At 37.1% G+C, this 25545-nt stretch overlaps 1 protein-coding gene across 4 annotated transcripts in view; it reads left to right on the forward strand.

Moving 5' to 3' along the window:
- RELN (reelin) overlaps positions 1-25545 on the forward strand; it is a 375263-nt gene that overhangs the window by 128786 nt on the left and 220932 nt on the right. For all 4 annotated transcript variants that reach the window (XM_067468825.1, XM_060778339.2, XM_060778338.2 and 1 more), the window contains exons 4-7: positions 3567-3637; positions 9232-9264; positions 13291-13369; positions 22188-22284. In XM_067468825.1, the coding sequence (XP_067324926.1) occupies positions 3567-3637; positions 9232-9264; positions 13291-13369; positions 22188-22284 (280 nt within the window). The remainder of the gene's footprint in view (positions 1-3566; positions 3638-9231; positions 9265-13290; positions 13370-22187; positions 22285-25545) is intronic.

Consider the following 25545-nt stretch of genomic DNA (forward strand, 5'->3'; position numbering starts at 1 on the left):
AAATCAATATATTAAAAAACTGATACAGCTAGACACCAGGGATGCAAATGGGTTTTTTTTGGGGGGGGGGAAGGTAAGGGCATCCTCCCTCCCCCATAAAAATTATGCCTCCCAAATGATTTTTTTCTTTACTCTTTAAAGTTACAACTTTAAAGAGTAAAGAAAAAATTTCATTTGAGAGGCATAATTTTTATGGGGGAGGGAGAATATAAACTTCAGTTAAGCATTTAGAATTGTAGTTTAGACATCCAAAGAAAAGGTGCAGGCAAAGTGCGCAAGTGAATACAAAAACAGGGCATACAATAAGATGTTTTGATGTGAATAAGTTCCAGTGTCTAGGTCTCTGCAAAGCTAGCAATTTGGGGGCTGAAGAAGGTGGTTTTTTTTTTTTTTTTTGGTACAGCAACATTCTTATGGGGGGGGCAAAGGCCCTCATTTTTTACCTTTATCAGCTGGATTCTTACTAAACACAATAGGTTATAATATTAAAACAAAACTAAGATAAAAGCAATTTAAAAGTAGAACAGTGAGAATAATATACATTTGACGATTAATGTTTTGTTTCTTCAAAACAAAATTGCATTGAGGGTATGTTTCTTGGTGATATTACGAGGGGTATTTTTAAAGTAAGGTCCGTTTTGTTGTAGATACTAGTAGTTCGCGCGCATACCGCAACGAGCGTGTGCGTCGTGTACCGGCATGCCTCGGGAACAACTGTGCTCAGTTTCCGCTCTGTAGCTAACCTGTACGGTTCTGTTCTGTGCTTTAAAAATGTTTAAGACTATCAACTCACCCGCCGCATGTGAGGTTCGCTCAGTGATACAGTTTTTGTCACCAAGGAACCTGCCTGCTGCAGAAATTCATCAACAGATTTGTGAAGTGTACAGTGATACTGTTATGAGTGAAAGCAAAGTGCGTAAGTGGATATGACAATTCAAAGATGGCCGTGGCAACATCCATGATGAGGACTGCTCTGGTCGCCCTTCTTTGATTACAGACGATTTGGTGGCTTTTGGTGGTGGCAAGTTTTTATGAAGAGGGTATTTTAAAATTGGTTCAGAGGTATGATAAGTGTTTGAACAAACTTGGCAACTATGTCGAAAAATAGAGTGATGTACTTTCTGAAAATAAATTTACTTTTTTGAAATAAACTTTCATTGTGTACTTACTTTCATTGTGTACTTACTTACTTAAAAAATACCCCTCGTATAAGGAGACAACCAGGAATGTTACATTTTGTTTTCCCTAGAACTGAAGGGAAAGGGAATTGATTGTTTTTATTGCTTTATAATTTATGTTGATATATGTTTTTATCTTGTGTTGGCATCGAATTGTGCCTTTTGTAAGCCGCCCTGAGTCCCCCCTCAGGGGTTGAGAAGGGCGGGGTAGAAATGCATGAAATAAATAAATAAATAAAGGCAGTGAGGGAGAATTTTAAAATGGTAACAAAGAATACATCTGATAAAGGTTTACTTGAAAAAATATCTTTATTTGCATTACAATGTGTGATGATTTCTCGTGATCTAATGCAACTGGCTGATGTTTCCCTTTCATGACTAGCTGCTAATCCTTCTAATAATGCCATGAAATAACATGGTGTGCTATTAATGGTATTGTCTGCGTTTTTGAAGTTAGATAAGGTGCACTTCAGCAATTATGCAATATTACAGCTCGTGGAGAGGAAATAGATTGTGATTTTCCTCATACATTGCCTTTTCTTATACTGTATAGCATGTAATCTCAAAAAGTCACACATATAGCATACTAGGAGTGGTTTTGAAGAATAAGGTGTTGGTTTTGTTTTGTTTTATACGGGTGCATGTTTCCCAGCTGAGTCGCTTGTTTTTCTTTGTCAATTCTGCTTTGGTTATGTGCAGTCACTTCTAACTTTACAACATTAAATGGAAGTAGAGATCATTTTTTGTGTCCATCCTTTTTCACATTAAAATCAAGATTTTATGGTGGCAGGGACCCCTCTACCCAGCCATTCTAAACATGGTTCAGTGTGGCTAGGCAGGGACCCCTACAAAGACCCCTCCCCAACATGTCACAGCTGTCCTCAGCCGCAACACAGACACTTGCCTTTCAGACTGAGGTTTGGCAACCTCCTGGTAGGCCTTGAGCCTTGCTAAGGAGGGTAGGAAGTGGAGGAGATAATCCCTTCTAACTCCTTCCAGCTCCTTGGTTAGGTATAAGGCCAAGTACAGGCTGCCGGACCTCTGCCTCTAAGATAAGTGGCTGTGTCATAGCTGCAGACAGGGATCCCAAACCCAGGGAGTGTGGGAAAACTGTTAAGAAAGCTGAGACCAGTTTTGTTTAGGAACCAAACCAGCTGTCTTCACAGGTCCTGCGTCAGGATTTGGGTTTTCCCCATGTTAAGTTAACCCGGTGGAAAGCTTCATCAAGTGGCTTTCCTTCAGGTTGATGCAAATTAGCCCTGTGTAGCATTAAGCCACTGCAGGCAAATCACTTGCCCACCAACCTAAGTGGTCAGTGTCGATGTGCCCTCAGTGTCCCCAAAACAGCTGGCATCACTATGTTCATGCTTCTATCAACAGCATAAAAGCCCAAATATTCATCAGCATTGCTGGAGGAGAAAGAGGTTTTAGTATTCTTGGGAGCATCTGAGGGTCTTGGCAGCAGGTATACAAAAGAGGTTATAAACCCCTTTTCTGTATGTCTGACAGTTTAATTTTTAATCATATTTAACACCAAATTACCTGCAACTCACTTAGATCAGGCCTGGGAACTGAAAGAATATTAGAAGAGAATTGAAAAAATGGTTGAAAAACATGTTTCTGTTAAAAAGAATCACGCAGTGCTGAAAACTTTGTCGTTCAGGACTTATTCTGTGCCAAATTCGTGTGTGGTTGTTTTTCACAGAAAATACCATTTTCTATGCAGATATTTTTTACTGAGCATAAATGTTGTGTTCTGTGCAAAACAATTATGTACAAAGTATGTGCAAATTAAGTCCAGAGCTGTGAATAGTTCCCAAAATGAGAAGAAAAATGTTAAAGTTACTTTCTTTGTAATTTTTTCACGTGAGTGAAGCAGGACAAATCATGGCAAAGCTCTTATGTTTTGAATTTTACTATTGACTGAATATTTGATGTCATTATCTTACGCTTTTAGCTGGAAGTTCATTCAGAGTTTTAGCTTTTGGTTGCAGAAAACAAAAATATTTATGATATATTCAAACAAATATGCGAATCATGATGTGTACATATATTTTCAAAGACTTCATCATTGGAAAGGGACTGCAAATCTGTGGAGAGCTGTTCATTTGTTCCACCTGACAGGGTTGTTTGTTTCAACATGACTTTCCAGACTTATATTTCTACTTGGTTCCAAAGGTATTGTAAATCTTGCTTCATGAAGTGGCTGGATGCTAAATTCAGATAACTACTTTTCAGGATATTTCCAGTTGCTTTGTTGTAGGAAAACAAAATTCAGATTGGCATTTGACTCCATTTCATATAGGTTTTCTTATCTCCACCAGTACCGTAATCTTGTCCTGTATGTTGCATCTGATTCATTAATTCATTCTTTCTTCATATTTCTAGGGCTACAGCTACTCACAGAGGCCAAGTTATATTCAAGGATGCCTTAGCACAGCAATTGTGTGAGCAAGGAGGTAAGGATTATTTTCATTAAAAATGTTAATTTTCAATATCTGTTTGCATTAAATTAGAAGCTTTTTATCTAATCAATAAGACATACAAGGATAAGATATTTTTCAGAATGCTGTGTTGCCCTTCCAGTTAGTTAGTTAGTTAGTTAAAGGATCAAAAATTCTGGCTTAGTTTCCTTAAGCTTGGCAAATGGCAAGTTGAATTGCCTTTGCTTGTAATTTAACTCCCAGCTTTCTAAATGTCTGTCAAGCACTAGGGTGTCTGGGTACAGAGGGAGCGATGATAATTTTACCTTTGATAATTGTATAGAAGAGAACATTTCAGATAATATAGTTTTTGCCATGCCTGGATGACAAGAGGTATGTGTTCCCAATCCCTTTGCTGTACAACTATTACAGTTGCGAAAGTGAATTTTCTGGCAATCACCCTACAAAGACACAAGATCTGTATCAGTTGGGTTGTTGTAGGTTTTTCCAGGCTATATGGCCATGTTCTAGAGGCATTTTCTCCTGACGTTTCGCCTGCATCTATGGCAAGCATCCTCAGAGGTAATGAGGTCTGTTGGAAGTAGGAAAATGGGTTTATATATCTGTGGAATGATTAGGGTGGGACAAAGGACTTTTGTCTGTTGGAACTAGGTGTGAATGTTTCAACTGACCACCTTGATTAGCATTTAATGGCTGGAAGTGCCTGGGGGGAATCTTTTGTTGAGAGTGATTTGATGTGCGTGATTGTTTACTCTTTGTTGTTTTGCTGTTGTAATTTTTGAGTTTTTGAATACTAGTAGCCAGATTTTGTTCATTTTCATGGTTTCTTCCTTTCTGTTGAAATTGTCCACATGCTTGTGGATTTCAATGGTTTCTCTGTGTAGTCTGACATGGTGGTTATGAGAGTGGTCCAGCATTTCTGTGTTCTCAAATAATATGCTGTGTCCAGGTTGGTTCATCAGGTGCTCTGCTATGGCTGACTTTTCTGGTTGAAGTATTCTGCAGTGCCTTTCATGTTCCTTGATTCGTGTTTGGGCAATGCTGCGTTTGGTGGTCCCTATGTAGTCTTGTCCACAGCTGCATGGAATACGGTAGACTCCAGCAGAGGTGAGAGGATCCCTCTTGTCCTTTGTTGTATCAGTTCTTACCCATATATTTCTTTGATAGATGATATGTGTAGATAAATGGATTCTGGGATTTCCTTGATATCATTCTATCAACTTCTGTTTTCTTTGCACTAGGTAAACGATAGAGATTAATTCTCAAAAAGTACTCAGCTAAACCGTAGTGACTCCTGAGAAACAAGCCACATCTCCCGCTAACTAACTTAATGTGAAGAATTAAAACTTATGTAGCAACTTTGGAGGGTTTTTTTTAAAAAAAATAATGAAATATTTTAAGATCTCTTCCTTTCACTTAGAGGTTCTCACAACTGTATTTCTTTGCCATTTTAATTTCATTGTAAATCAGTATAACTGTCAAATGTTGTCAGTGCTGGCACAGAAAGCTACTTCTTTTCTTTGCAGATGGTAATAACAATGTGTATTACTATTATAAAATATTTTAAATATTTTTTAAAAGTAAAAGCATAGAATTTTGTTTTTTTAAATGCACGGAAAAGCAATGTGACTGGTGCCACACAGTAAGAAAAACATTGTGTATTCCAAACAATGCTTCAAGCAGGCTTTACAACTATGATTAAACTCAAATCTGGACTAGTTCACACCAAGAGCTTCTTCAGTTACATCCAACGTCTCAAAGTGCTTCTCATGACAGGGGAGGAGTTCAACCATATTACAAAGAAATGCATGGCTACATGAATAGAGGGAAGTGCTGCCGAGAACAATTAACATCTGTCTTCCTTAATAAGCATGCTGTTTAGATTTAGATTTGAGCAAAGCAAAGCAAGCATGACTTCCTTGGTGGGCTTTTTGCTTTTCTTTGACGGAAAAAGGAAGAGATTATAAAGAAAGGTAGCCATTGACCCACATAATACAGATATGCATGTGGTGCGTTACAGAGTCTCGTACATACATCAGGGGTTCTCTTTCTTATCTGTGAAAGGAAATGCTCTGCATGAACTGTGGGATATGGGAAACACTCCATGTGCATGGGGAGTGTTTCTTTTCACAGGCATGAAAGTGAAGGCTCCTGCAGGCAGCCATTCTTAGTCACTTGTTGACTCCTTCATGTCAAGGTCTAGGAAAAATGTTTGGCACCTGAGACATGAATTCATAGCACCAGAATAACTGTCCTGATTGTTGTTTCACCCCAATGCAAGCTGCCAACTATGTGTTCTCATTCTATAGCCATTGCTCTGTGTTTATTAGATTTAAATGTAAGAAATACAATATTGTGACCACAATAGAGGCAATTCAAGATTTTAAAATCATTTTGTTTCAAAATTCCACATGCCATTTATATTATTATCCAGTCTTAGTTTAAGTTGTCAGTTTTTATTTTAATTGGAAAGGAAGACTGGACGATTTCCACAATTCTTACTTCCAAGTCACACATGCTTAAGACGGAAACCTTTATATCTGAAGGCTCTAACAGTGAGCACTTGTTTCGAAATTCATGAGAATTAGCATGAAACGTAACATAATTAATACCCTTGAGATCCTTCAAGCTGCCCACTTCTTCTTTGTCTCACCTCCTTCCACCATTTGTTTATTTAGTGAGAAATTAATGTCTGATGAGTTTTTTTCCAAATTAAAACCAGTAAGTTTGAAACTTTTTTCTCATTGTACCCATCATCTTTTGGAGCTGGTAAAATTATCAACTTGGAAATACTTTGAAAAATGCTATGACTATTTTATATGATGCTCTAGGTGTATGACATTTTTGACCTTAATTATAATATGTGAAGGTCAAAACTGTACCCTAGTGCAATAAAATATAAATTGTAATAAAGAAATTATTCCGGGCGATATGAAAGTATATTCATCACTCGTTTAATGACAACCTCAGAGTTCGTCTATGATTTCTGAGATGAAGGACTGGAATTTGAAATTAGTTTAAAGGCACTTCAGGCAAAGATTCCCTTAGCTTTCTCAGACACTCTAGAAATTTGAGAAATGATGTATCTTTAACATCCAATTTTTATGGCTAAGAAATTAATAACTACCTTTTATTAGATATCTAATACTTGCTCAACCTTACAAATAATTAATTTCAAAACCCAGAATTATAACAATAATTCATTACTTATTTTCTATTGCTTTTAAAATACATATGTGATTCTTATGAATCATACCAAAAATGTCTCAAAATATTGCCAAGAGAACAAAGCAAGCAACAGATGAACTATGAATAACCAGCATCATATATTATGACTGGATGGCCAAATCCTGAGGCTGGTTCACAAATGCAACTGTGTGTATGAACATACGCCATAATTGCAAGGTTTGGGATTATCAGAAGTGATGTGAAATTCTATCTGTGCTGTTTTGTTCCACTGGAGACGCAGGTTGAGGTTTCCGCTCAACCATGAAGTTTAGTAAGTTGTCTTAGGAAAGTCATTTTTTCTTAAACTAGGCAAACATGAACATTTTTGTCTTGGAGCTTGAGAAAAAAGATTTTAGTACAACTCTTAGAATAGCCCATATGCATTGCCCAGAGATTATGGAAGTTGCAGTCCTAAAATGTAACCTTTCTAAACCTTTACCATTTCTTACTATGTTACTTCTCATACTATGGGTATGAGAAGAAACATTTTTCTAGGGATAGGGAATTATGAACTCTCCAAATGTTTTGGCCTATAGCCCCTATTACTTTCACCCAGTTTGGCCATTGAAAAGGGATTGGGGAGTTTTAAGCCAAATATCTGGAAGACCAAAAATGTACCCACCTCCACGGCACTGATTATATAAGTATAATAAACATATAAATAAATAACCCACGACTTGATATTGAATTAGGATTGCCAAGTGAAATATGAATACGATTTCAATACCTTTAGGAGCTTGGTAGACCAATGCCCTATGAAAAGTGGCTTAAAGAACTGTGTGAGACATAAATTAAACCCCTTTGGAGCAAGTTTAAGTCCCCACACACTGGGGGAAATGGTCTCAAATTACTTTGCTTTTACCTGGACACCTCAGATAAAAATCCAACAGGGACTGGGATATGGGCCCTGTCTGGAAGGGCCCTATATTTAGCCTGCAGAAGAGAAGGTTGAGAGAGACATGATAGTCATAATTAAATATTTGAAAGGAAGAGGGAGCAGGATTGTTTTCGGGTGCCCTGTAGGCTAGGACTCTGGGCCCTTCTACACTGGGCCCTTACACCGGGTTAAAAGCTGGGGGGGGGGGGTGTAAATGACAGCCAAAGTTTGGGAGGGATCGGGTTTAGAGGTTAAAATCATGTGTTAAAAAGGGTGCGCTTAAAACTCGATTCAGCCTGAAAGAGGATCACAGCTTGATTGAGTCTGAAATGATGTTTTCATATGTGCATGTGTTTTATTGTATTGTATTTTATATTGTGTTCACCTTTATGTTTGTTTTTAGGCACTTTGTGCCATCTGTAAACTGCCCCGAGTTTCCTTTGGGGAGATGGTGATGGGATAGAAGAATAAAGTTTTTATTATTATTATTATTTAAAAATCACACCTTTGCATGTCTTTATATTTCTGCATTCATGCAAAAAGTGCTTTCCTCCCTCCCCCGGGTAGACTGCTCCAGCGCATGTGTGTTTTTTAAAACAACTTATCAACTGATCGGACTGTCAAACGGACACACAGGTGGTTCAAGGGAAGCTCAAATGGAAAGCAATTAGAACTCTCTGAAACTCTTTATTTTACACTTTATAATCTTAAACAGATGTTGAATTAACAATTGTAGGAATAGAAAGATCCAACAGAAGTTTTTTTTCTTTAAATCTCTGTTATGCATTGGACTTCATATGCACACATGCAAATCTGCTTGTTTTTATATTAAGATATTCGCATATACACATATATCCACCTGCGTAAAGGAGAGATTTTTTTAAAACTTCCACTGGAGTCCCCCATTCACCCTCCGTCTTGACCTGCTTCAAAAGAAGGCTGGGAGGTGTGTAGACCTGCTGTCAGGTCCCAAGATTTTTTGACTCAGTTCTAAAACACAGATTTTGGTGTTTGTTTTCTTCATTTTTCAGTAATGTTTGTTCTCCACATGTTATAGAACTTCCTTTGAAGGCATATAATGACCAAATAGAAGTTTCCATTAAGTATGAATTCATTTAAAAATCCAATTCTCAGTCATTTAAAACATACTAGAACTATGAAGGAAAAAACAGTAATACCCTCAATCTCGGGGAATTGTGTGCCCTATATTTTGCCTAATGGTCAGATTCCAAAGGAGGAAATCTTCAGCTTAGTTCCCTAGTTACAAATACTGGAAAAGAATAAATTAGGAATTGAGAAAAAATATTTCCTAAATGAGCAATTAATGCCATTCATTTTGTGTTATTTCCTTAAATACCTTTTATTCCCTGCACAAATATCTGTTTGCAGCCAACAGCCACTATTAACATGTAAGAAAATCCAGAGTGCAAATGAATAATTGAAGCATTAAAATAGTATTTATTTTCAGACTTATTTAAATATGATTTTTCTTTCTATTTTGCAGCTCCAACAGAAGCTCCTTTGCACCCTCTTTTAGGTAAGTTGTTACAGTTATTGTTAGCTTCCCATCTGACATGTTATGTTATTATGTTTGACATTTGAGCCTTTTTATAACGTAAAGCAATAACAAAATTGCAGCTTTGAAAGAATTTGGATATAAGTTAGAGATTTTTGGAAAATGGAATATACTTAGTTCTGGTCATGCATTTGCTTATTAGATTTCAAACTGCCACATCCTAAATATATAACATTTCAAATCTCTTGTCCTCAGGTGCATAGATCAAGCTTTGACAAAACAGCAAGGGGGATGTTACTTTATTTCTAGATTAATCCCAGATTGTACTCAAAATCATAACCGAATCTTTTCCAGCTCATTTTGCATCCTTTAAATGCTTAGTAAAATAACTGACAGATGAACCTAACAGATGTCTCTCTGTCTCTTTATAAATATGTTTGAGCTCATTTGTTTATTACATCAGCACCATGCAGACAGTGCTTGTGTGTGTGCGTGTGTGTGTGTGTGTGCGCGCGTGTGTGCCAGAGAGGGAAAGAGAAACATGACTCCACCCCATTAATAGGCAAGCCCCTCCCCCTTGTGTAAAATAGATACATACGCATAGGCTATTTATTATTATTTATTTATTAACTATATTTCTATACTGCTTTTCTCACCCCTGGGGGGAACTCAAAGCGGTTTACAACATAATCAATGGCAAATTCAACGTCTCACGTATATATATAAAATATCACATATCTAAATCGTTAACATATAACTTTAGTTAAAAACCATTAAAACTATTTTTAAAAAATCAAACATAGACATAAGCATAAAACATATTACTGCTGCAATTAACAATGTAGACCCCATCTACAGGCACAAAGTTATTTAGGTACAGATTGAATACAAAATGGGGAGGATAAAATAAAAAGTCCTGGGCCTTCTTGGGGGATGGTAAATGTGATATGAGGTCCTTGCGGCGGGTGGAGGGAGAGTCTTATCTGATGATGGTAGTAGGCTACTGATCAGTTTTGTAAAAGTCCAAAGGAACATAGATTTTATAAGTTGTGATGTCATAAGTCAGGTGTGAGCGATTATTATGAGAGCTTTCTCAAAAAATATCCCAACTGATTTGGAATTAATTAAACATTATCTGAATCTTTAACCTGTGTATACATATACTGCATTTTTCTATTTTGTTTTCTGCTATAGTACTACTATAATATTTATTGTGTACTCGTCATTAGTGCAATAATAATTGTCTCTAATAATTGTGGATAATTTTATCATCAACTTGGTGAACAAACATTTTCTTCCATCAAAAGTACCATATATAGTCATGTAGAAAGCAATCTCGTGTATAAATCTAGGACAGATATGAGGTCAAAATTATGGATTTTTATATGATTGGATAAGTCCGCAGAGAGGGGAAAGCACCACTGTTGCCTGGGGGTGGAAAGACACCCTCGTCGCTGCCAGAGGTGGCCCTAGGTAATTTTCAATGGTAAGCAAACAGTATTTTGGCGCCCCCCCCCCCAACCAATCACTGATATATATTTTCTGTTCGTCGTGGGAGTTCTGTGTGCCATATTTGGTTCAATTCCATCATTGGTGGAGTTCAGAATGCTCTTCGATTGTAGGTGAACTATATATCCCAGTAACTACAACTCGCATATGTCAAGGTCTATTTTCCCCCAAGAGCGCCTCAAGAGCGCCCCTGGGCAAAATCAACTATACTGCAAGTGCTTACTTCGCGTAATGGGTTGAGCCGCCCCTGGTCGCTGCTGTCCTTTCCCTACCCAGGCATTCAGAGAAGCCCGAAGTACCACTGCAGCAGAGAGAATAGAGGAGATCGGTGCATCTTTTAGATTCGCCTGGAATGGACTAAGCTCTTGTGTTTCACAACTCTACTCAGAGAAGGGGGAGTTTGTTTGTTTTTTACAAGAATTAAGGTGCAGTACTCACATTGACCATGGATAAGTCAACCCAAATTGGGTTGATTTTTTGACTAAAATTTCTAGACTTATACAAGAGTGGTTCCCAAACTTTGTTCTACCGAATCTTAGACTCTGCAAAACCATTATAGGGGTTCGCCAAAAATAGATAAATAAATAAAAATAAAAGAAGATTTTTAAAAGCCTGTTCCAGATTATGAAGAATTTATTCCCATTCATTATATTGAAATTCTGCTTTAAACATTTGAATCTCTTTATTTCCAAGCCTACTACATTATACAAAACACCTAGACAAAAAGAGTAGATGGAAGAAGGAAACACTTTGTTGGATGCTTAGGGACAGAGTTAGGATTCTGTGGGAAAATCAGGCACAGAGTTAGGATTCCATTTGGGAGAAGTCTTCTGAAGGATTCCCTGGCTGAATATTTTTGGGGAACCACTGATGTAGTGAAGTAAGGTGTAAAGTAAGCTGCACTGTGGAAAGAGATCAAAATATGGCCAAATATCACCATCTGCCACACAAGCAGAAATCGACAGATTTTATTTGGGCAGAAATGAACTTTATTTGCTATATAAAACAAATACAGGGCAATGCAAAGCAGCTTATGATTAAAATTTCAACATTTCTAGGGTCACTGGAATTAAAATAAGCACAATTAAGCACAGGTCTATTTATGTTCTTAACGAAACCTTTGCTGTGATCTTATATTTATATACTGTAATGGTGCGTGTTGAGTCCAAAAATACTAAAAATGTAAAATATGTATTAGTACAGTGGATTCAATTCCTTTAGCAACTGTTCAAAACAAAAAAAATAGAGGATGGCCAATGGGAATATGTAGATGAAAGTGTTTGAGTTAGCTATACTTGGTGCATTCTGAGCCAGACCACGGGAATTCTGTGTATTATGTGATAATCCCACATATAGCACAACTTCTGTTAGCTTTCCAAAATGATAAGAAATATACAAAACTGAGTCTATATAGTTTCTCACACATAGAAGAACTACTTTATTTTTCTACCCCACCTCCATCTCCCTGAAGGGACTGGGGGCAGCTTACATGTTGCCAAGCCCAGGCAAAATACAATTAAAAGCAAAAACAATAACAAATCAAATAGCATAAAACAGCATAACAATAACAATAATCAGCATCAAGCTAATTTTGGTGGGAGGGAAGGGACCACTATGCAAACTGGTTAAAGAATAGGGGTTCAGTAAGGTGGATAAAAACATATGATAGCATAGGACATGGCATGGAATTAGAGCAATTTAACAGGATCAGTTCAGCTTAAACTTAAATATATATATAGTGATGTAAGATAGGAAATCACATTCAGATCAAAATTAAGGTCCTGATACTGATCATTTGTCATAGGAGTTGTCAGTCAGAAAAGGCACAGTGAAACATCCACGTTTTTAATTCCTTACGGAAGGTGAATAGGGAGGAGGCCAGCCTAATCTCCCTGGGGAGGGATTTCCAGAGACGAGGGGCCACTACCAAGAATGCCCTTTCCCTCGTCCCCACCAATCGCGCCTGAGAGTGAGAGTAAGACCCCGGAAGATCTTAGGGTCCGTGTGGGCCCGCAGGGGAGGATACAGTCACACAGATAGGCAGGTTCTGAACCATTTAGAACTTTATAGGTAATAACCCGCACCTTAAATTGGGACCGGAAACTTATCGGCAGCCAGTGGAGCTGTTTAAACAGGAGGGTTGACTGCTCTCTGTAACTTGCTCCAGTTAACAACCTGGCTGCTGACCTTTGCACCAGCTGTAGTTTCCAAACCATCTTCAAGGGCAGCCCTACATAGAGTGCATTATAGTAGTCTAGTCTTGAGTTAACTAAGGCGTGGACCACCATGGTCAAGTCGGACATACCTCTAGATTTGGTCATACTTGGTCATTCCTCCAGATTTGAGGAACTGAACCCAGGGGCCTTTGCATTCAAACATATGCAGGAAGGTTTGAGCTTCAATGAAATAGAATAACTTTAGAAAATGAAGACAAATTTCAACAAATGTGCTTCAGTTCTATGATCTTTACATTATGCTGGCAATGCAGAATAAGTTTAACAAAATGGATCAGATTTTTTTTCACTGTTTCTTTTTCAGCTGAGATGCACAGTGACAGCATTATATTACGAGATGACTTTGATTCTTATCACCAGCAAGGACTGAATCCTGCAATGTGGTAAGTTTAGTTTAGTTTTTTTTATATTTATATAGGGAAAAAGCATAACACATTTCTATTATTGCTTTTGCCAATATTTTGTTCTTAATTACATGCTTTTGGGTCTCTCAGAATATTCTGCCTTCCGTTTCTCATAATTTGGTACTTGAAATTGACTGTAAATGTACACAGGCTAATACTCTATGCACCCTGAAGATATTATGTTTCATCTCTTTGTACATTTTGTTTTGAATTCCCAGCAATCTGATTTCCTAATATTTTCTCTTTTGTACTTATCTGCTTGTGTATTTGTACCTCTGTATCTGCCTATGTGCTTAAACTTTCTTTCATGTTCTATACTGCTGGATTAGAAACCTAATACATATGGAATTCAGGCACTTTCATGTGTGTAGAAGGCTAAAAGAAAAGCCTATTTGCAGTAGGCATTTGCTGCATGACTGTGAGTTTCCCATGTGATTGCTTTATGGTTTTATGGAAGCCGATGAACATCTAAATAGCTTCTGCATCAATAGAATGCTCCTAGCAGCATCAAACACCTGGAGAAAGTCAATTAAATATGTTTTCATCGTTTGAGATGCAGGATATTTGAGATAAGCAGCAACAGCAATTAAGAGCATTGCTTACAGACACATTTGCTGTATAAACTGCAAATGGTGTCAAGAGGACAAGAACCTCATGGTTGCAGAGTCTCTTCCTTCTCCTTTGATGCCCTAATGACACTACTAATATCTTGCTGTCGTTCTTTTCTTCTTGGTTTTTTCCCTTTGAGGCACTAAATCTAAGCCATTTAATTTTTGAAGTAATAAATTTCAAAGGCGACATGAAGGCTTGGAACTGGGATTTACTCAAAGCTGTTCATCATTTTATAAAGGGTATAATCCTAAAGGAGATGAAAGATAATAAAAAGAGATGTTCCAGCTATCCACAGCTCTTCACGGTATTTTCGAAAACAGATTATAAAGGAGAAGTAACCAAGCTGCGAAGCCACTTTATATGCTGAGAATCGGAGAAATTAAAAATAAGGAAGAAGCCTGATAAGGTCTTCCAGATTAACCTATAACCAGTGCATGGGTTCCCCTTTGCTATATTTACAGAGAATGATACTAAAGTATACATACATGAACTAAGAACAGGAGCTTTTATTTTGTCCTTACTATTCGGAAAAGCAAGAAATAAGGAAAAGAAAATTAAATTGATAGTGATAGTCAAGCTGAAAAGTGATATAAGACTCCTAGGACCTCATCAGATGCAAATCCTCTCCCATTTCCACACACTTCTAAGACATTTCAGTGACAAAGTGCCACGGAAACGTCCACACAATATAAAACTACTTCTGGTTGTCATCCGTTGCGTTTCGTTCCTGAAATGTAGTAGAAGTGTAGAGAAGTGGGGGTAAATGAGACAGGGAGAAATCATCTTATGAGTGCTCCCAATTTGGGTGGAAACAGGAGAAATTATATTATTATTATTATTATTATTATTATTATTATTATTATATTTGATGCATAACAAGATTAGCACACAGCAAACAAGATCACTATTAGGCTTGGCTGATCAAAAACAATGATTCAAAACTCGTTTCAGATGCAGGGAGCACTGGTGGTCCAATTCTAAAGTCACTTCCATTTTTTAAAAAAAATATCAAAACTTTCCGAAACTTCAGAGACTTCCAAATCGCTTTGTTAATGGCAGATACGTGTACGTAGTAGGAACAAAACAGCAATGTCACTGGGGAAACTTCAGGGGATTCTTCCTCCCTCATTTTAAGACCAATCCTGATGAAACTTTGAAGGTAGTTGTTCTACTCCAGAAACTTTGTTTGTGTGGCACAAACTGTGTTAAATTGGTGGAGAACAGTAATCATAGTACAGACCCCATCAAGGGACATCTAGACTGACCCCCTTCTTCTGGGCAGAAAGGCACCATCCAAACTCTCCTGACATCCATTTGCTTCCTCTACTGAGTTGGAGGGGACCCTCAACTGAGTTGGAAGGGACCCTCAAAATCTATCCATTTATTCCTATTTGCAGATGCAATAAATCATTTTATTTTATCATTACTTACTGATGTAAAGGGCTAGGTGGTTGTGGCTGGCTACCCAGTGCCTTGTCCATGGCAATCAGACCAAAGTGAAATAATTAGTTTTTAAGCAGTTTATGTTCTCTTGGCTTTGCAAAAGTTGCTTTGCTGCCTACTTTAAATACCTTTGTAGATTCAATCAGATTATTTTATATTTAGACGAAGACTGCTAAAGACAGCTATAGTATTTTTGGGTCCTTCAGCCATTTTGACTAATGAGCAACCGGATAGTGCAGGACCTTTTGCAATCTCTACCATTGGGGGCCTGGCCTTCACAAACTACAACAATGGCTGTGCTTAGCCACAACCACCTCATCCCTCCCTTGCGTTGCCGGGAGAGGGAAAGCATGAGATTTTAAAACTTTCTAGGCTTTACCAAAGTTGCTTAATGGTTCTGAAAATTAAAATAACTTTGGGAGACATCCGAACATTATGGAATATTTCCAAACAAAGAGGTAAGTGATTCAAATTCAGATTCCCTTCCCCCCACCTTTCCTGCATGGTTCAAAACTGCTTCGGAAGCCCAAATTCAGAAGTTTTCTTCCGACTCTCAGGCTCTTTCGAATGAACCTATCCAACTCTAATCATTCTGCTGGCTTTTGTACACTTCCCAAGTGTCTCAGACTGTGTGATGTATCAGAGAATAATGTGTGCAGATCTGAGTAGGGTGACCTTTTGCAGGTAATTTTGTCAGCGCCAACTGTTTTTAAGTGCAGGCCAAGTTCTTTAGGCACTGCACTCAGTGTGTCGATCACCACATGGACTACCTTTATTGGCTTGTGCCAGAGTCTTTGCAGTTCCATCTTTAGATCCTCTTTTTGTGTGAGCTTTTCCAGTTGCTTCTCATCATCATCATCATCATCATTTATACTCTGCCTTTCTCCCTGTGGGGAAAACACATGGGGTGGGACCTGTCAGATGACTTAATATGCAGTCTACTCTCTGTATCCATGAATTCTGTATCGGTTAATTCAACCATCCACAGTATGAAAATATATCTTTTTAATTCATGTTAATATGCCATTGTATAGAATAGACCTTGAGAGTATCCATGAACATTGGTATCCATGAGTGTCCCTAGAACCAAACCTCAGCAGATACCACTGTATTTACTTCATTGTTACAGTTCCCAGGATCCAGTGGTGTACTTCCACTGCATCCTTGTGGGTCTGCAAAATAAACTCCTCAATTTAGGATTCAGAAAGACAAAAGAAAGGAAAACAGAACCGAATATATTATTAAAAATTAAATCACCAATAATTATTTTGTATGGTTTCATATCAGATAAAAAATCAAGATTTTTTTAATTGCTGCAAGAAGATCTTAATGACCACAGACAATTTACATAAATTCAAAGAAGACAATTAAGACATTGAAATAGTTCAAGATTTTCCTTACCGCACAGTCGTTAAACAGAATGGACTGAAGTCAAGAAGCTCCCTGTGGAATCTCCTTCTTTGGAGGCTTTTAAACAGAGGCTGGATGTTCATCTGTCAGGGGTACTTTGATTGTGCCTTTCCTGCATGGCAGGAGATTGGAATAGATGGCCCATGTGGTCTCTTCCAACTTTATTATTGTATGATTCTATAATTCTAAATCAGAAGAGCACCTATAACAAGATCATGAGGTATAAAGATATATTATTGAAGACTAAAGTTAGGATTGTCCATGCCATCATATTTCCATTTTCTATGTATGGTTGTGAAAATTGGACAGCCAAGAAAGCTTGTAGGAAGGGAAATAGCTAATTTGAAATGTGGTGCTGGAGAAGGGTTCTATCGATGCCGTGGATAAGCAAATCAAGCCTAAACACTCCCTAGATAACATGACTAAACTGAGATTGTCTAAGAGCACATGTTTAAAGAATAAAGCCAGATTTTATTAGAGGATATTCTTTAGCCAAATTCATCCCCAAAACGTATTCACTAGTTCCTGACTGTGGCACATGATAATGTTAACCAATTGTTCGGAAAAAGTTAGATATAAAATAAATAAATTTGTGTTGCATATCTTTTTTTAATTAATATTTTTATTCAGAAAAACTAACATAAAATCTACAAACAGATTAAAAAACAAGAATACAAAAACAGCAGAGATACATATTCTTAATACGTCATATCTTATTTATTTATTTCATAGCCAACCTTTCTCCTAAAAGTGGAATTCAAGGTAGCTCACAACAATATTTTTTAAGGATACAAATAAACATTAATATGTGCCTTCAAGTTGCGTGCCGACTTATAATGACCCCATGATCTCGATCCCTCTCATCCTTTATATCAGTGGTTCTCAACCTGTGGGTCCCCAGGTGTTTTGGCCTACACCTCTCAGAAATCCCAGCCAGTTTACCAGCTATTAGGATTTCTGGGAGTTGAAGGTCAAAACATCTGGAAACTCACAGGTTGAGAACCACTGCTTTATATGCTCTTTGCAAGCAAAATAATTTTGCTACTTTATCCATTAAGATTTTTCTTTCTTTCCCAAAGACTTGAACATATAAAGGGATCTAGAATACTGTGCAGGTACAGCTGTACCAGGAGCTCCAATTTTGTTTGCTTTGCATTGAATGTTTGTTGTAGTCCTAAGTTTCAGGATCTCTGCAGATAGGTGGCTCCTTTTGGCTGCAATCATAGGGCAAGCCACCTGTCAATTATAGTTAGGTTCCCTGGTCCCGCCCCTTTTTGGGTTTTGGAGCGAGTTTGAGTTTAGTCCACACAGAGAAGCTTTTCATGCAGGACATAATATCAAGAGCTCCTGTAGAAAGCTTCGTCTTCTACAGCTTGGCCAGGGTTATACAGCCCACAGCTTGGCCGAGGATCATACAGTCTTACAGCTCCTTTGCTGAGGGACTTCAGCCAGCCATCACCGTAAGCCTGAATCCTTTTCCCCTGGAAGTCTACAAAGCTCTGCTTGGTAAGGGTCACTCGCGGAAGCCAGAAGCAGTTGGTACCGGGTGTAGGGGCTCCACACCATCAGAGGCAAAGACAGACTGCCCAGATTAGAAGTTAAGGATTTCTCCATTAGTTACAGTTAAGAAGATAGTGCCTGTTCCCTGTGAACAAGATTGAAAGAGCCAATAGACTGTTAAGAAAGCCTTAAAGTACCGGTTTGTTTTCATTAATAAAGAACTTTGTTGAACCTTTAAGCAATCTAGAGACTCTGTTTTAAGGAAATCCAAAAGCCTTTAATCTGAGGCAGCCCCGGCATCCCGTTGGACACACAGAATTTATGTCCTGTCTACAGTTTTATGCACAGGCCCAGCGTGCGATAGCACAAATACTATTTCAAGGAAAAGCACTTCAAAATCAGGCATTGTGAAATCATCACTCTTCAATCTAAAGCATAGCAAAAACTTGCAATGCAAACTGGTATAACAAAACATTTCCAACATAACATACAAAGACTAAGGAGCCCATATGGCAATATATTTGTGTAAACGAGAACTATCTTCTGATTGAAAAAAAATATGTTTAAGACAGTATTTTAAAAATATTTGGATCGAGAAGGGCATATTTCCTCAACGAACAGTCATTTTAATAACTGCACATCTACAACCTCATGTTCATGGGTAGTCTTTTGGCAGTCTACTTTTATTTTGAGTCCATCTGCTGTAATGGCATCCTGCCTATTTTTGAATTGATCGAGTCTTTATGCAGAGACCTAGGTGCCTAGCAACTGTAGTGTAATTATTTCAGCAGGGAATTGTTTCATATTTGTCCATGCTTACTAGGTGCTATTTAGGAAGTCTAGAATGCCCGTCATTCAAATTCTAGGTTTGAAAGAAAAGAAAAGAAAAGAAAAGAAAAGAAAGTCTTTAGTGCCAAATTTGTGCCAAATTTTGAATTACCGTATATACTCGAAGATAAGCCAAGTTTTTCAGCACTTTTTATGGTGGAAAAAAACCTCCCTCAGGTTATAATGGGGTCAAGCCAGGCAGCGGAGCGTGGAGGGCATTGCTGGCAATATATGATTTATTTTTCTCTCTTCTTTTCCAAATCCTCTCTTGAGAGGGAAAGAAGCCCTTGCAAGTCAGGAATATCCATTAATCTTATAAAAGCATTTCCCCCTGAAATAGTTGTTAATCTCTCCTGCAGATATATAGGCATTTTCCCCCACAAGCCTTTGCAATCCCTACGAACCTATATATTATCTCTATCAATCTATCTATCTATCTACATTATTTTTATATATGAATTTTCCTCTCATATCTTTGCAGGTCTTTGCAAATCCTATATAGATAAAATTATCTATATAGAGAGAGATTCTAGATAGATATATATGAATATAGATATATAGGGCTTGCAAATATTACGGGGGGAAATGCACCCACAAAAATATAGAGACATGTATAGATAGAGATGAATATAGATATACAGGGCATGCAAATATTACAGGGGAAAAGCACACACACACACACACACACATATAGAGAAAGAGATGTCTAGAGAGATATAAACATAGATATATAGGGCTTGCAAATATTACAGGAAAGAATTTGCAAATGTTTCAGAGGGAAATGCATATGTGAAATTAGTATATATAATTATAGATCTGTATCTAGCTCTGCATTGTTTATATAGGCATTGAATGTTTCACTGTTACTATGTTGGAAGCCAGCCTAAGTCCCCATGAGGAGATAGGGTGGGACACACATGAAGTTTATTGTTATTTATTTATTTATTTATATTTATATGCTTCCTTTATATACCCCTTTTTTCACCCCTGGGACTCAAAGCGGTTTCCAACATATTCACGGGAAAATTCAGTGGCTTACAAACATGAAAACCTAACATAAAATTATCAATTAAATCATAAAATATAACTACATTAAAACAAGCATTAAAATATATTAATATAAACATTAAAATCACAATTGTACAACAATAAAATAACAATTGTATATATTATTAATAATATTGATACTGATATTAATATTAATTGCACTTATTATTATTATTAGGTTATTATTGATACCATATTGTTTTTGTTGACCCTGCTTTTCTACTTATAGAGCTAGTTTACTGTTTTTCTTTGAAATAGAGTAAATATTCAAAAGCATTTAACCTACTGATGCCTCAATTAATGTAATTTTATTGGTATCTATTTTTATTTTGAAATTTACCAGTAGCTGCTACATTTCCCACCCTAGGCTTATACTCAAGTCAATACATTTCCCCAGGTTTTTTGTGGTACAATTAGATGCCTTGATTTATATTTGGATCGGCTTATACCTGAGTATATATGGTATTGTCATTAATTTAATCCAGCACTCTGCAAAATATGCTGCCCAACCAAGAGTTAGACATGAAGGAAAGTACAGGTTGAACATCCCTTATTGTAAATGCTTGTAACCAGAAGTGTTTGGGATGTCACACCACCCCCCGCCCCTCCTTCCCCCAGTTTTGGAGTATCTGTATTTGCATGTACATACATAATGAGATATCTTGAAGATGAGTCCTAAATCTAAACACAAAATTCATTTACATTTCATATGCACCTTATATACATTGTCTGAAGGTAATTTTATATAATATTTTAATAATTTTGTTTGTTCATGAAACCAAGTTCATGAAACCAAGATTAAAAGATGCTCAAGTTGAATATCCTGGTGAAGTCTTTAGAAATACAGTTCACAGATGTTTGTGGCAAATAGAACTCATTCATTTTTAAGGTGTCACAAAACTATTTTTAAGAAGTGTGACTACTGTCCTTCATACGTCATACATATAACGTATGTATATATTTTTGAACAATGCATGACATACATTGAATTTGCATTCAAATTAGTTAAGGGAAAATTGTAGAAATATCTGGAAGAAAAACAGAAGCAAGATAGAAGATAGCTTATCCTATATATACAAATGTACCCAGTGCATATTCAGAGGCAACCTCCCTTTCATGGATAGATGCCTGGGATATTGCAGAAACCAAACTCAACACAGCTTTCTGTGGGATACTCATACAGTGAATCTCTTGTCACTTTGTACTTATTCAGTAATAAATCTACTTCCTCTAATTTCTATACCAGTCTATATATTTTAAACAACAATAAGAAAATCCATATTGTATTTGTGTACATTATTCCTTTTTTTGTGCAAATGTAATGACTAAAATATTTTAATTGTTTTTAACACCAGTCCAGGAAATGTGAATTCAGCTGTGGCTTTGGCTTTTCTTAATGGATGTCAGAATTTCCTCTATCTCTAAATACACAGTATAAGTTCAGTATACCTTTAATGCATGATAAATAGGAGAATACTAGTAGCACAGGTAGACTGAGCAAAAAGAACTGAAATTATTACATAGGCTTTTTAAAAAGAATCAAGGCAAGAAGCCAGGTTGATAATAGGATTGTTTCTCCTTTTTTGCCATCCATTCATATTGAGGCAAGGCCTACTTACAGATGTATTTTGCTGTTTGAAATGCATAATATTTATAAAGTTTTTCTGACTGCAATACAACACAGATGTTTCTCATATTTGAAAACCATAGTATTGATGTCATTGAAAAAACTGTTCATTTATTTAAACTATATTATGAAATATGTTTTGTTTGGGAGTTGGGGCATAGTGAAATACTTCGGATTTTTGAAAGCCAAACAATGCTGCTAATTTGGATGGTAATTTATTCGTTAACTTTAAATTCTCAAACAGACCCTTCCTTCTGAAAGTCAGAATGTTGGGAGTCTCTCATTTGTTATTCAGCACTTTCAAGTTGACTGTGCTCTATTTTCCTGCAGGTTTGAATGTAGTAATTGCGAGGTTGGAGACCAGTGTGGTGTAATTATGCATGGCAGCGCTGTCACTTTCTGTGAGCCATACGGGCCAAGAGAATTGGTAAGTGACTGTTTCCTAATTTAACATTTGTGAGGTTTCACTTTTTCTGTTTAGAGCTTTTCAATTTGTTTTACATTTTCGCCTTTAACATAACATGATCTTGCCTCCTTTCCTTGGCCCTCTGTCTTATTTGTGTATCTCCTCAAATAGTTAAATCTCAGTCCATTCCAAACTACTCTTCCAAAATTTTACCTTTTAGATTTAATTGCTTTAAATATTCTGGGTATTTTTCTTGTTTTGCTTCAATGTTCAAGCCATTAGGCTTGGAAAGTGGAATTAATCACCTGCACCACAAGGGTATTACTGACATCAACTGAAGATGAGCTATTTAATGGTTGAATATAATTTTTTAAGATGGGAAAGGTGTGTTAACACCATTTTGATGATTGCTGTCATGAACTGGGCACCAACAAAACCCTTTCCACTGAAGTTGCTAACTCCACTAATGAACTCTATTAAAATTAGGTCAAAGGTTTTGAAGAAAGTGTCAGCCAGGTTAGCTCATTTTTCCACAGTTACATATAACATCTGAGTTAATAGTATTTCTTTTCAACCTTAACACATATAGTTAACATATTGTTGAGTATTGATGTTGCACACCAGCCAAAATACCCCTTACCCTTAGCACAAACCAGGACTCCAAAAGCAGTAATAAAGCAGTTTATTGAAGCAAGTACAAATAAAAAGGGGAAATCACCAAAAGAGATAAGAAAGGCAAAATCCAACAGGTAATCAGAAAAAGTAGTCAATCAGTAAAAAGCCCAACCAAGCTGGTGAGGAGTAAAACACTTCAAAGGCAATAAACCAAATAATCCAAAAGGTACAAGAAAACAAGAGTCATAACATGAGCATAAATCCAGGGGAAAAAAGAGTCAAAACATGAACATGAATTCAGGAAAACCAAGAACTTAAGCTAAAACTTGAATTGGAAACAGGACTTGAGATCCTCACTATCTAGCAGTGTTGCCTGATCTGAATTCTCAAAGAGATGCTCTCTAATTTAAGGGCTGCAAAACATGAGGACATTTCTTTTACTTCACTTTCTGGCTTGTGGAACTTTCTCTGCACTTCCTTCTCACGGAGCCTTTTGGGTTTCCTGAGCTTGATGTTTTTCTCCCTAACATCAAGCCTGACACCCCTGTCGAACACACCTGCTCTCTCAGGTGAGTTATCTCAGCCTTCCAGGCCTTTATCAGGGGTTGCTAAGCTACTTATAGGCAAAAAGTCATCTCCACCATTCACTGTATCTCCCTGTCACATGATTGCTCCATGTTATTGAGCACATTTCAATTATGCAACCTGTTGATAGGGACAGGTTCACTGGAGATGTGAGTGCCATCATACATATACTGAACCCATGCCCTTCTGGCTCCTGAAAACAGCTATAGAGGTCTAGTAGGATAAGGATAGTGTATGCCTAATTGCAGTATGGTAAAATTCTACTCTATATAAAAGAATGAGGCCATTACTGAAAAATATTTTCCAAATGTTGCCGCTCAGAATAACAGTAAATCAATCAATACACAGCTCTATGTGTATGTGTCCTTTAGTTCTAGTCAACCTATGGCAATCCCATCCATTGCATATGTTTTCTTAGGTAAGAAGTTATTTGCCTTTCCACTCCTCTGAAATATAACTCACATAACAAAGCAAAACAAAATCATAAATATGGCAAGCACAATATAATATTGAAATGTACATTTGTAATTAATTTACAACATTACAATTTAAATTCCCTTCTATGTATGAAGAACTTTCCTTTCCTAAAAAAGGTCACTTGCAAATTCTCATTGAGCTAACAAACTAACCTAATTTACTAGGATAATTGGTAAATACATTGAAATAGCATAGTTTAAATCAACTGTTGCTCTTCAGCAGTTGATTATATTGTATCACCCATTATCCATTTGCATTTGTTCTGTTGGTTATGGTTATTGGGAGTTGTAAGCCAGAAACACCTGCACGGTCATAGTTGCCTTCCCTGGTTTAAATTAATTAAATTTAAAGTGTAATAATGCAACATTAGAATAACATAGCAGAAAATAAAGATTTCTTAATTTGAATCAAAAGTACTATGCCAGTTGTTCTTCCAAAATAAACATAGTGGCCCCTTCTACACTGCCATATATCCCAAGGATGAGCTTGCAGCACCGCCTAGTTAGGAGGTTGTCAACAAAGCCATCACCCAACTGAAAACAACAAAGTCAGCAGACCTGATGTGATCCCTGCTGAAATCTTTAAAGAGGGTGGACCTGTGCTGACACAACAACTCCACCAGCTCATTGAAAAAGTGTGGCCAACCAAGAAAATCCCAGCAGACTTCAAAGATGCCACCATCATCACCCTTTTCAAAAAGGGGGAAAGAACAGAATGTGGAAACTTCAAGAAAACCAACTTCTGTACATGGCATTCATTGACCTTGCAAAGGAATTCAACTATTTAACTTCAGCAGACTGAAAACCCCAACCAAGGTCAAAACAACATCTGTTATTGAACTCCAATATGGTGATGATAATGTGGTCTGTACTCATTCAGAAGAAGACCTACAAGTCACTTTAAACCCATTTTCAGAAGCATATGAAAAGCTTGACCTCTCACTGAACATAGAGAAAACCAAAGTGCTCTTTCAACAGATACTAGCCAATACCTCTGCAATGTCAGAAATACAGCTTAATGGTATAATGTTAGAAAAAGTTGACAATTTCCGCTACTTTGGCAGCCACTTTTCTACAAAAATCAACATCAACACTAAAATACAACACTGTCTAAGCTCTGGAAAGTAGCATTCTTTCAAAGGTGTTTGAGGATTGGGACATTCATATGGAGACCAAAGATGCCTGTTTATAATACTATTGTTCTCCCAAACCTGTTATTTGCCTGCAAAACATGGACCATCTGCAGATGTCACACTCAATTCCTGGAACAATTCCAGCAGCATTGCTTGCGAAAAATCCTGCAAATCTCTTGGGAAGACAGGCAGACAAACATCAGCGTACTGGAAGAAACAAGGACCACTATCATTGAAGTGATGACCCTCTGCCATCAACTTTGCTTGACTGGCCACATTGTCCAAATATCTGATCACCATCTTCCAAAGCAGTTACTATACTCAACTCAAGAATGAGAAACAGAATGTTGATAGACAAGAAAAGAGATTTAAAGATGGACTTAAAGCCAACCTTAAAAACTGGAAAGCCCTTGAGCACGCTAACTGGAGGCCAGCTGTTACCAACATGCTGTGAAAGAGGCACAAATGGAGAA

This window comes from Anolis sagrei, chromosome 5 (assembly GCF_037176765.1).
Source record: "Anolis sagrei isolate rAnoSag1 chromosome 5, rAnoSag1.mat, whole genome shotgun sequence".
Lineage (NCBI taxonomy): Eukaryota > Metazoa > Chordata > Lepidosauria > Squamata > Dactyloidae > Anolis > Anolis sagrei.